The sequence below is a fragment of the Dermacentor andersoni genome, chromosome 1 (assembly GCF_023375885.2).
Source record: "Dermacentor andersoni chromosome 1, qqDerAnde1_hic_scaffold, whole genome shotgun sequence".
Lineage (NCBI taxonomy): Eukaryota > Metazoa > Arthropoda > Arachnida > Ixodida > Ixodidae > Dermacentor > Dermacentor andersoni.
Genome location: NC_092814.1, coordinates 294,649,759 through 294,663,349, shown reverse-complemented (window position 1 = coordinate 294,663,349; position 13,591 = coordinate 294,649,759). Strand labels below are relative to the sequence as shown.

At 42.5% G+C, this 13,591-nt stretch overlaps 1 protein-coding gene across 1 annotated transcript in view; it reads right to left on the bottom strand.

The window, feature by feature from the left end:
* cutlet (chromosome transmission fidelity protein 18 homolog) overlaps nucleotides 1–13,591 on the bottom strand; it is a 117,650-nt gene that overhangs the window by 89,387 nt on the left and 14,672 nt on the right. The window contains exons 3-4 of the mRNA XM_050196797.3: nucleotides 7,420–7,736; nucleotides 3,332–3,412 (exon numbers count right to left, since the gene is read on the bottom strand). Of these exons, the coding sequence (XP_050052754.1) occupies nucleotides 3,332–3,412; nucleotides 7,420–7,736 (398 nt within the window). The remainder of the gene's footprint in view (nucleotides 1–3,331; nucleotides 3,413–7,419; nucleotides 7,737–13,591) is intronic.

Below are 13,591 nucleotides of genomic sequence, written 5' to 3'. Positions count from 1 at the left end.
CAAGGTAGCGGAAAACAGCTGCAGATGCAGAAGGGCGACTGTAGCTTTGTTGAGGTGAGTCCCTGTCTACCTCCTCCTCCTGGCATTTTTCAATTTGAGAGAGCCTTTGTTGTGGTTTGAAAATGGAAAATGCGACATACTTGCCATTGATGTCTTCAAGAGTAAGCATCCGCCATAAAAATGGTAGCCAAACGCCTACCATTTCACTTAAAGTGACTTCCTTCATAGTTTCAAGACTGGAACCTGGGCTATAAGTGATCTGCACTTCTTGTGTGTCTTCACATTGACCCCCACTTGAATGTGACAAGGTGAGACCAACTGCTTTTCCAGTGTTCTGCTCTCGTCATTTGCATTTTCTTTTCCGGCAGCTTCGGCAGGTACAAGGGAAGTTTTGAAAATACTTTCGGCACCACACCCTCGGCAAGTGTCCACTGGCCTCGTGGCACCTCAACCGTCTGTCCGTTGATATTATACACATACCACTTTAAGATGTCCTGCTCACGAAAGTGTAAATCACACAACTTGGATTTCGCAGAGTTCCCAGTCGGTCCGAGGAATCTCTCTGTTCAACGCCGAGCGGAGTGTCGCATTGCTGGGAGCACGGAAGAACTGGCGTGCCAAACTGTCGGCATCATTCCGATAGCCGCTTGTGCAGCCAGGAACACAGCATGTTGGCATCGTCTGCTGATATCCTTAACAAATGCGGGGAAGGCTACAATTTCGCGAATGACATGCCTGCTGAAATCCGTCATAAACAACCAACGCTGCAACACGTGCTTCCTCTAGCCCGTCCGCATAGCTGGCTATTAAGGAAGTGAAGCTGGGTGCGACTGCAACGCCACGAATGCACGGGTGCGTGGTGGTTCCGCGCAATGCCGCCGAATTTAACAACTAAAGCTAGTCTAGTAACGTTGGTCACTATGGCATGTCTCATAATCTGATTGTGGTTTTGGCACGTACAGTCCCATAATTCAAGAAAAGTTTAACACTTCTGCCACGATGCGATGTGCTGTGTGAGGCAATGACAATACTAACCTTCTCAGAGGTTATGAACAATGATGCACAACAATGCCTCAAGCAAACACATCTCGCTGTGTGTTCGGTGTACTATGCAGACAAACAGCAGTGGTGCACGCATGGTAACATTTACCATCAACTAACTACTCTTGCATTGAACTAAATGCTGAAGAAATTAAACATTTACCATCAACATCACAGCTAATTATCGCCAATCAAAGCAACCAGCACAGAAAGCTTCGCTTACGTCAATTCCCACAGTGAGTGGGATCCACATATTTTTTTGTTCACTGATTTCCACTAGAGGGAGCTGGACTGCGCTTTAAGCATGTGGGCACGAAACCGCCAGAAGTCGCCGGCCTTGTCCCAGAAGCAAGCGCCAACAGCCGCTCGATTGCTGCCAGTGGGCCAGCATTTCTTTTCTTTTCCGAAACAATGCCTGCCTGTTGCACAGTAAGCTGCAGAAGCCAATCAAAAAAGTCTTCAGGGAAGACATTTCACATGAAAGTACCCCGAAATCGAAATATGGGGAATGTTGCTGATTCCTTGATAGTTTCGGTTATGACCGAGCATTCCGGAGGCCTTCAGAAGTTATACCCGGAGCTACATGAGCACATGTTTGAATCAGCTGCTGAGTCGAACCACTTCATGCATCTTGTGAAATGTGTAGTGGCATCGTACATCAAGATTAGAATGCATCACACCCCAAAGACAGTGGCTGCCAAAATTACTGGATCAAACATTCCCAAGCAGTTGACAAAACTGATCCTTTTCAGTCATCAATAAAAAAAATCATGCATATCGACCTCACAAGGCTACTGTATAAATACATGAGCTGTTCTGTTGTGTAATTTTTTACCAGTTTCATGCGCAGATGTAGCGTACTTTTATGGCCTAACTTCTATGCACTTCGTGATCAGCAGAAACTGAACAGTAATTATTATCAGGCAGTGAAGGAGCTCGTTCTGAGCTATAGGTAAATTTGGCGCTCAGGTTCTAAATTTAGCCATTATTACACATCACTAATTACTTATTGTAATTATCACTAACAACATATTTTTCCAATTCTATTTTTGTCAAGGCTCATAAATCGAGATATATTTATCAGTTGTCATAAAATAGAGCTCAAAGTTTTGGTGCTTTCTATATTGCTGAATTTACTGTAGATTGTTCTCATCTGGCTCGTTATAGTTTAAAGCATATTGCACATTGCATCTTTTATAACACGCATGGGCAGTGCCACTGATCTCCACTAAGATCAATGGGCAATGCCAGTAACTGCAACATTATAGCTCTTTTAAATGCAGCTCCTTGTACACTTATTTAGCTGCCCTCAGCTTTATACATATGAAATGTAAGCAGTTTTTTCACATTCGCACTAAAAATCTTACTACTTATTATAAATTTCATGCACTGTAATTCTAAAGGAACCCAAAAATGCAAGTGCTTTTTAGCTCCGTACCAATGGTAAAACAACTCTCCAATTATTATTTTAATTTTTTTACTTTACGCAGGCATATGCACTTAGGAATACACAGGGTGTCATTTTTGAAACCTTTCCAAATGGCACGCAGTGCCCCACAAGTGAAATAGCAGCAATAGATAAATCTAGTCATAAACATGCAATGACTGCATATTGTAAAAACAAACATAATCCCACAGCGTAAAAACACTCTAACAACCGTAAACGTCTCTGGCAGAAGGGCACACTTCAAGAAGCAATTCTTCAAGCACACTTCAAGAAAGACGTCAGGCTGATTATAGATCTTTTCCGCTTAAAAGGTGCATTCAGCCAAAATTTATTTGCATCTGTGGCTGCCCCATGCTCTATTGTCTTGCTCTGGCAACCACGAGTGAGTGATACTTAAGAAAGTACAGAGAAAGTGCAACCAGAAAAACAGCAGTAGCCCGACAATACTTCATCTGCATGCATTGAGAAGTGCAGTAGACACAAGCTTCCGGGCCAAGCGGCGGAACTTTCGGTGGCTTCACAAGCTCCCACCCCGGATAGCAGCGATGCGCCATCCAGCCAATTTAGTGGAGGTCAGTGGTTTTTTTCATCCACTTTGATTTCCCTTCAACTTATCATTTCATCGTTATCAAATAACATCCCCGATCCAAAATCTGTTGGCTTCATGTGGTTGTGACTAACAAAAGCCAGGCTCCTAGGTCCCCCTTCTCATTTATACCACCCACACACACACACACGCATGCACGCACACACACACGCACGCATGCATGAAATTCAAATGCTCAAATAGAGCATAAAAATTTTGCATGCACCTTACAGTGAAACAAATGAAATAGGCCTTACCTCTGCCTGTGCATCAAGCCATATATCCCAGAAAGGCCGTGTTAAAAGATTGCCTTTTGGACGATTACTGGGCAGCAGAAGCTAAAATATAGAAATCAAAAGTATATACAGCAGGTGTAAAAAATTCAGTGGCAATTTAGAGGCAAATGCAAGAGAAATGCGTTAGGCATTACGTCACACCTCTTCGAGGTCCTGGATCCATGATTTAAACCATGTTCACCACATTGCAAAATGTTGTTCAGGCGCTCACTCGACACACATCCTGCCTTTTCGAGGAGTGAAGTGCAACTGACGGTGGTCTGGAGCAAACCACCATCAGTTGCACTATATACACATACACACACACACACACACACACACACACACACACACACACACACACACACTCTTCTAAGCTCTCCCATCCCCTCTCTCTACCTCTGTCATGCGACTGTCTTGCCACACTTCGCACACATATATTTTTCCACTTTGGCACTCCTAATGCTAATGCATTAAAAAATTTCACTGAACTTTCACTGGGTGCGTGGAGCCAAACATAGGAATGGTTTCAGCCGTTTCCATGACGTCGGCATTGATTAATATACTTTATATTTAGTCACATGGCAAACTCAAAACGGTGGTGCTGATGGCATCACAACCTAGAGGCACTTTTCAGCTAAAGATATTAGGAAGCAACATTGTTGCTCACAGCTGCAATGAATGGCAAATCCAACTGTGTGCTAACAATACAGTTGAACCCACTTATAACGATACCAGTTTTGACAATATATCGGTTATAACAATGAGAAGCTACTGCACCGTCGACTTTTGTATGTTTTCCATGGTGAAATAACCCGCTTACTACAATGCCCCAACGCTGCATTATCAGTTATAACGATGAAGTCTGGCTGCTGGGTGTTCAAGCTGAAAGGTAGTGAATTGCGAAATCCTTGAAAAGAAAAAAAGAAAACGAGAAATTCGAGAACGATGGGCCGCTGTTCCAACAGCAGTCGCGCGCTCATTTTCTAGCCATATCCGCACGGCTCTTTCCCGTTGCCCTTCCACCCCTCCAAACATGAATGGGCTATGCCCATAGCTCTCCGCCGCCCCACCCTCTGAAACACAAATGGACTGCATCAACTGCGCCGCAAGCGGATTGCTCGCATGTTGCTCGTTGGCTCCTCATTCAGTTCAGTCCTGCGAACAGCCTAATCGCTCACATTCGTTTTTGTTGGTTGTATTGAAGTCGTTTCTGGCCACGCGGTTTCTCAACTTCACTTGACTTGCAAAACGGAACATGGCTGATCCACCCGCTGATCATCTGCAATGCAGGCCGTTGCCGGTGAAAAGAAAGTGCACGGCTATAGATTTGGAAACTAAGTGTTTCTAACCGATGAGACGATTGTCGCGAACATACTTGCATCGGATAGCGACGGCGACAACGGCAGCGATGACGTGGTAGGGCAGGCTGCCTCAAAAAGTAAGAACAAAATAAGTGATTCATCATGACATGCAACGTTGGCAGCAGTGAACCTACCCAAAAACAACGTGCTGCTGGCTGCGCTGCACAAAACAGAGCAAGTTAGGGAACATTAAAGGGACACTAAAGCAAAACACTCAACCAGTTTCGTATTTTAAAGCATTCTTTGAAATCTATATGTTTGCAATTTCACGGTAATAAGTAGGTTATTAGAAAAGGAAATCAAGGTCACAGTTGCCTTTATTCAATTTCGCCCCAAAACTCCAGTGCCAGTACATTAGTATGACGTCACGAAATTCAGAGTAGTTTTTGTATTTTGATCGTTGTGGCACAGTAGAAGTTCCTGAAATTTGCTCATTTCCATCTTTGGCTGTTCTAGGATACAATTTAGTCCAACTTGAGCGATAAACAGTGAACTAGGCCGGAGCAGTCATAGTCAAAATCCATGACGTCAGGGCGAGCTGGTGCAGGTACTCCAAGGTGGTGTTGCCACCTGTCTAGTTTTTGTGCCTTTTCAGGCTTACCAAGCCTCTTTTCAGGGTATGAGTGTTTTTCTTTCTTTTTTGGTACTGAGATGAGTAACTTACTAAAGCAGCTCAAATAATTTTTATCTTTAGTATGCCTTTAAAAAGGGACACTAAAAACAAACATTAAGTCAACACGGACTCTTAAAAAATGATTTCAGAAGGCTTGCAACGCCTGTTTCGCACCAAGAAAAATGCTTAGTTTAGGAGAAAATCACGTTTGAAGGGTCTGCATACCTTCAGTGCAATTAAATCACCTGCCCCCGGGTGGGGCAATGGTGACATTGCATACGCCATCGCCGCCTTTTACTGCAGTTGGTGAGCAAAATGAAGCACGACAAACAGCACTACGGTTCCAGCAGAAAAAGCCAACGCAAGGCCATGGAGAAACCGAGCCACGACAGAGAGTTATATTTGTCACTGCAGCTGCTCTTGGTCAAGTGGCATTGCTCAGCCATCCCACGACATCACATGGACCACATTCTCTGCTACTTGCAGTTTTGTATGAGTTTCCCGTGACAGCAAAACCAGCGCAGCACTAACGATATCAAAACTACTGAAACACAAAAGTGTGGGTAGTGCCGAGTCGAGCAAAAACAAACCCTTTTGACCACCTACGTCATTGCCAAGGGCAATGTCAAGGAGTTCTTTTTTCTAAAAATCTAGTAGAACTGGACAAGTAGCACTTCTTTCCGTCTTATAATACAAAGCAATGATCTTTTTATTATGAGTGATTGAGTACTAGTGACAAAATTATAATGAGTGCCTACGTCATTGGGCTAGTATTTCAATGTCTCGGGGGAGTCTCAAATCATGTCCTGCATTTACTTCAATTTTTCGATTACTAAAGCTATGTTCACAATAATATTGATGTCTCAGACATTCTCTAGCATTATTCTACCACTTTAGCTTGACTTGATATTTGCCTTCAGTGTCCCTTTAAAGCTAAACTGCTTCGCAAGCTTGATATTCTAGACATTCCAATATTGCTTCATGAATCATAATCAGTGGTGCAAGCATGTAATGTTCTCTATTCCGTCACTGATATGCACTCCCAGAACAAGGCGTAAAGGCTAAGCACCTTGCTTGTTCATGTTCTACTTGTTTACCACAAGCTTTACCAAAAACTCGTATTATTATAGACATATAGTTGACAAAGAGCATGAACCGCTGTCCGGTACTCTATGACCATGCACCTGTTTATAAAGCCTGATGCTAATATCAGTGACTTCAAGTTCTCTTGAAAACAAAGTCATACAGTACAACGAATAAAGTTGCAAGCAAGCAGCAGGAAATAGTGGACACTGCTTACATACAGAGCGGCATCACCCATCAGCCCTCCATGTGTAAAACTACTGCGTTGACCACCTAACCCATTGTAGCCTCACAATAAAAGTGTACCACAGCGGACATGTAAAAATACCATATATACTCATGCAATGGCCGCACCCGTGTAAAAGCCACACCCACAACTTTGTAAAAAAAAAATCCCCAAAAAATATATTTCAAAATTACCCGTGTAAAAGCCACACCCTTGATTTTTTAGAAGGTTGGCAGTGTTATCTGTTGTGTGGTGCGAGAACGTCTAAGCTTTCTTTTTTTAATCGGTGGCAAAACACGGCAGCCGTGCCGAGTTTTTGACCGCCTCCAGGTAGTAAAAGCACAGCCTCCGAAATTTAGTAGCTGAAATTTAGTAGCTCCGAAATTTAGTAGTTGAAATTTCAAACCAGCTAGTTGCTACATGATTTGCAAGAGCAAAACCACAAGCACTAAGGTACTTCTTTCTAGAATAAAAAGCTAATCACTTGCTCGTATCACTAAACCTGCCATGCCTGTCCTGCAAATGTAGCTCTTCACTAAGAATATTTTCTTTTTGCACGTCATACTTGTAACTAAAAACTTCAAACAAACATTTGGCGCTTTTTTCCAATATGTCCGCTCGTATTAAATTTCCTTGTGGGAGATATGGATTTAACAACATGTTAAGCCGAGTTTGCACAATCATGCATTACCCAGGTCACACCAAATACCAGCAATGCAGGTCATTTGAGCAACCACAAAGCTAGTTTAAATAAATGAAAGGCAACATAACTCCTGCCATTTACCTCCACGTCATCGGCCCAGTTGTCAGCCCTAAGTCCAACAAACTTGAGTCGTCCATCACGACCCCTTAGACCAGTAGTTAGCACATATGAGCTGGCATCATCCCACTGTGTTTGGAACAAATCTTCCTCCGTGTTGGCAAGTGGCGGTGGTGATGGGATAGAAAGGTCATCAAGGGCTTTTCCTTGCACAGAGGTAGCACATGTAGCACCGTCGGCATCATATTTGCCATCGTCAATGATGAGCTTTTTGGGCGAAGAAAACTCAGAAGGGGTGTTTGAAGCATCATCTTCAAGCCTCAGTTTCTTGCGCACTGACTCTGAAAAAAAAATGAACCATTCCAGTCTGTGAAGATCGATGACCAGTGAAGCTGTTTAGCACACAGAATTTTGAACAAAGGTACGAACATATTTATTGTCCTGATAGGTGGTCATCATGACGATAGGTATGCACACACATTCTCGTATCACCTCTGTTATTAAATGCGTCGGTCACCTAAGACAATGAATGGCTCAACGATTGCCTTAAGCAATGGTTCATATCACAACAAATAAACAAAATTTTTAACGCAGCCTCCCCATTACGATGACAGAAGAGAAATTAAATTCTACGCTGGAATGATGAGCGGCAACGGAGCCAGCTGTGGAAGAAGACGAGGACAACGAACGTGCGAGCAGTAGCACGAGCCCGTTCTAAGTTGCGCCGAGGGAAGCCAATGAGCTTGTTCGCGGACGACAGAAATGCCCTAGCCATATACAGCTTCGCTGTAAAAGACATTAAGTAATTTGTTTTAATGTACAACACTACAAATGTTTCAGTTCACAACACATTTCACAAGCTTTTCACGTGATGACAAAGAGGACTAGCGATGAGGACACTGCAAAGAGCCAGTCAAAAAGTAGGGAGGAAGAGATGGACACACAAAAGCAGCCACTGGTGCCATATTGTCTTGCATTTTACATTTTTTCACACTGATATGACAGATTTCCCCTATTTTAGCAACAATACCAAAAGCCCATGCAGCCAGTTTCTGATATGCCATTTTATCACGCTGTCATGAAACAAGTTGCTATGTTATCGACAGACCTCTTGGTGCCACTCACTTCCCCTGCATCTGATTTTCCCATTGCCTCAATGCCTTGCTCCTCATTTAAGTCACCTCTCATTCGACACGCTAACACTGCAATGCCTCAAGAAGTGCCACCTGACAACCTGCTCCTCCCCTTTTAAACAGTGAGGCTTGTGGTGACTGAGGTGGATGGTAGTTCACCAACCAACACCATAAGAGAGTTGTTGAAAAGGAAGAGTGGAAAAGGAGCAGTCTGCTTGGAACCAGCTTGAATTCAATGCTTCTGGCCACATTGGAGTACAAGAGTTGCACAAAAGACAAGGTCACCTTCTGCCAGTGATGCCGGTAATGATTCCAGATGTAAAAATTTGGAGGACCATTAAGCTTCGCCTTTAAGAGTAGCATGCCGATAGCATTCAAAGATCCCTGACTGCTTCTCATGCTTCTCCGCAACTGCAGCTTATGTAACCATAATGTTTACCAGGAAACGCTGGCGGCAAACACTATGCACGAAGGCGAGCTTTCTGGCAGAAACATGGCCTCTTGCGTGGGCCGCGATGCGGCGGAGGCAAGCACCATCTGGAGGTGTTGCAAGGAACCAGGCGAACTGCTCCATGAACTCTGAATTCGCACACGCGCGTGCACGTGCGAATCTCGGATGCCAGGGCCAGTCTATGAATGGTAGAAACACTGAAAAAGGGGTTTATGTTTGAGTTTCCACATAACAGAATTATGTTTTCTCGTTTTCTCGAATTATGTTTTCTCATTTTCTCGTTCGACGCAATAACCTTATCGTTTTCGGCCTACCTGAAACTTCTGGTGAAACCGAATCAGACTTGAAGGAAGCCATTGTTGGTAAGCTGTTTGAAGTAAAATCGGGCATTATAGTGAAATCAGTAGACCGAATTCACCGGCTGGGCAAGGAAAAACCAAATATCTCACGACCAGTCATCATTAATTTTTATAATCACTTGGAAAAGGAAAATGTGCTCAAAAACTGTGGAAAGCTGAAGGGGTCTAACATTAGTATCTGCAATGATTACACGAAGGAAACCATCAATGTCAGGAAGAAGTTGTGGCAAAGCAGGAAGAACAAATGGCGCAAAAGTGAAGCTGATTCATGATAAGCTTAAAGTAAACTCTACGAATGGGAGCTCTATGAATGGGATCGAAAACGGAACATTCGTGCTCAGTGCAAGCATAGACAAGATAAACCAGAACGTCCCGACAGCTCTGAAGCTTCCGCTCATGGCGGATCGCGTATGCCTGGAGCGTTGGATAGTAGGGGCGGGATGCCACCTCAGCCGGTGCGATCATAGCTCAAATTTGTTTCAATAAATTCGCGAAGCATTGTAAACAAAGTCGCAGATTTAGAATACTTACTGATTACATACAGTCCCCATGTTATGGTCATAACAGAGACATGGCTGAAGTGTCATGACCAATAACTGCATTGTACCGCTGCGATACAAGATTTGTCGATGGGATAGGGACACTCGAGGTGGTGGCGTGGCGGTGATAACTAAAAGCACAATGGTGGCAATAAAAGTGGATTGCCATTTACCAGAAACAGTGTGGTGCAAGGTGAATTACACCAACATTTCGTATCTTATTGGAGCCGTCTACAGACTGCCTAGCACTTCGCCCGAGTTTTTAGAGTTTTTAGAGGACTTAAATATGTTTTTGTGTGATCATGTAAATGGAAACACAAGAATAATAATGGCTGGGGGCCTCAACTTAAAGCATATTAACTGGGAAAGTTTTTCAACTGGTCATGTAGAAACCCGTAGTGCTGATAGGCTATTAGAGCTAATGTTTTCTCATAATTTCACACAAATTGTAAAAGACTGCACAAGAATCACCCCTACGTCACAGTCATTGTTAGACTTGGTTTTCATATCAAGTAAAGTGGCCGATTATGCCGTATCAGTTGAGGACGGTATATCGGACCACAGAATGGTTGTGGTTGACGTGTTCTGTGACACCAGCACTCGAGCAAAGCATCATGTTTATGCACATGTTAAAGACTACGGTCATGTTGATGATACGATTATCATTGACTTTTTAGAAACGTCGCTTGCTGAATTTCAGATTATATCAAGGCTAGAGTCAGTTGAACAGCTTTGAAAACGTTTTAAGAAAATTGTACAGTACTGTTTAGATAACTACGTGCCTACTCGCACAAAAAAAAAAAACGAAGAAACCCATGGATAAGCAAAAAAAATAATTCAGATGAAGCGCAGAATAAAAAGAGCGCAAAAATAAAAGGGTCCCGATGAAAATATCTCGTGCGAACGAAAATTTGAAGGCAGAGATGGCGCAGTCTAAAAAACAATTTTTTAATAACACCCTCACTAACTTTCTAAAGAGCTCACCACGAAATTTCTGGCTGTTTTTTAAGGAAAAGAATGAAGGAATTGAACAGATTGTAGAAGGAACGGAAGTAATTACGGCAAAGCCTGATATCGCTGACAGATTCAATTGATATTTCCAGTCAGTGTTCTGTACAGACCAGGATGACAACAAAGAATATGGATCGGCTCCTACATTGCCCCTTCAGGCAGATAATATTAATATTAACCGAGAAGGCATATTTGATCAGCTGCTCCTTCTGGACATGAAAAAGTCATGTGGGCCTGATGGTATACCGAATGAATTTCTGCGATGATTCGCGGAGTGGTTGTCGTATTACCTAGTAATTATATTTCAGAAGTCTTTAAAATGCCACTCGCTACCTCAAGATTGGCGTAGAACAATTGTTGTCCCAATTTTTAAAGGCGGCAAAAGAACAATGTTGAGAAATTATAAGCCTGTGTCTCTCACATCGGTGTGCTGTAAAATATTTGAGCATATAGTGGCAAAATACATCGGACAATTTCTGGAACAAGATGACTTATTATGTCCGTTTCAGCATGGATTCCGCAGTGGCCTTTCAACTGTAACGCAGTTGATCGAAACGATTCATGATTTCTGTGTTGCTATAGATGCCTGTGTACAAGTTGATGTTATATGCATAGATTTTGCGAAGGCTTTTGACAAAGTTTCACACCGTAAACTGCTTTTCAAGCTTCGCAATGTCGGTCTTAGTGCGGATGTTCTCGATTGGATAAGAGCGTATTTAAATGATCGCCAACAAGCAGTCAGAGTGGCAGATACTATGTTGGCAAATCGTGAGGTGTACTCGGGTGTGCCGCAGGGTTCCGTACTAGGGCCACTACTTTTTCTGCTATACATTGATATCTCAGCAATTGTCCAATCACCTGTAAAAATCAAGCTTTTCGCAGATGATTGCCTAATTTATTGTCCGGTAACATGCAGGAAAAATCAATTTAGAATCAACCAGTGCCTTCAAAACTTAAGCTCATGGTGTCAAAAATGGGGTATGGAAATTAATTTTTAAAAACCACTTACGCACACATAACAAAAAGAAAGGAAGTGATCTCATTCCCATATAATATTGCTGATAATATATTGGTAAAAGTAAGTAGTTTCAAATATTTGGGTATAACCATAACATATAAATTGAACTGGCGTCTCCATGTTGAAAATATTTGTCAATCATCATATCAGAAGTTGTGCTTCCTGCAAAGGAAATTGCGCCAGGCGACAAAAGAAGTCAAGTTGATTGCATACAAGACATATATCCGTCCAAGCCTAGAATACGCTGGTGCTGTGTGGAGCCCCCATCAAAAGGTTTTAAAACATAAACTAGAACGAATTCAGAGAATGTCAGTTCGCTTTATCTGCTCGAAATATCGACGAAGTGACTTGGTAACTGAAATGTTAAAAATATGTAACTTGGAACCACTGGATTCAAGAAGGCAGAAGCAGCAATTGAAACTGCTTTTTCAAATACTAAACGCAGAGGTGAAAATAAACAAGGATGATTATCTAACGCTCTTTCCCAAAAAGTTCCCACGAACACGCAGTACATTCGTGCAACCAATAATAGCTCGAACAGACTTATTCCGCTTTTCTTTCTTTCCCGACGCTATTAAACTGTGGAATGAATTACCGAATGATGTGGTACAAAAAAATACTGGGAGTGATCTTGAGGTTGGTCTTGATAAGTATTTCGATCAAACTGTATAGCTTATTATTTATTCCTTTTATGTAAGTGTGTTTCTTCTACAAATGTTGTATGTGTAACAAATGTTCTCCTACGAATTAGTTTCAATGTTTGTTCTATGTACAATTCAATTACTGACCCTCCCTGTAATGACCCTCAAGTGAGGGTTAACAGTATGATTAAATAAATAAATAAATGATGATGATTGAAGTTTAATGGCGCAAGGGCATCTAAGGCGAAAGAGCGCCATAACGTGTTTTGGTTTAGTAAAATTGTGAGTTTAGGGCTATGACGCAGAGGCTGTATAGAGGCCTACACGTAAGACAAATCGATAGATACTAGTGACTGCAGTCTAAAATACCTACGAAGATAAATATAAAGCCTAAAATGCATTGGTTATGGGCACACATAGTAAATTATAGCGGACTGCCCGAGTCCCTTGCTGTATAATCCTTGCCTACACAAGAAGTGCAAGAGCTCAGACATACTTTTGTGCATCAGATTGTACCTCACCTGTGAGGCACAATCTGAAGGCTAGGATGGTATGAGATGATGTCAAGAAAGTTAACTTCTGCAAGATAATTAAGCACTCTTTTAAAGTTAAAAAGTCCGTTCTCTGATAAGAACATCGAGGGATGGGGGGCGTATATGGTGTGAGTAGAGTTCTCTAAAATGAGCCAATCGGTGTCGGTGAAGTTCAGGACATTGAATGAAGACATGTAGGACAGTTAGGTTCTCACTGCAGCGGGTGCACGTTGGTGGGTCAGTTGCTGTCAAGTGGTATTTGTGTGTGCCATAAGTGTGTCCTATTCTGAGTCATGCCAGGGTGACTTCGGTGTGTCTATCAAGCTTCAGTGGAAAGGATTTGGTTAACTGCGGTTTAAGCAGGTGCAGCTTAATTTCAACTTCCTTGTCCCATTCAGTTTGCCAATGATTACGGAGTGCCTTTCGTACCACAGGTTTCATATCCACACCAGGTACCCAGCTTACATCAATTGTATCCCGATGAGCCGCTTGTCCAGCCTTTTTGTCTGCC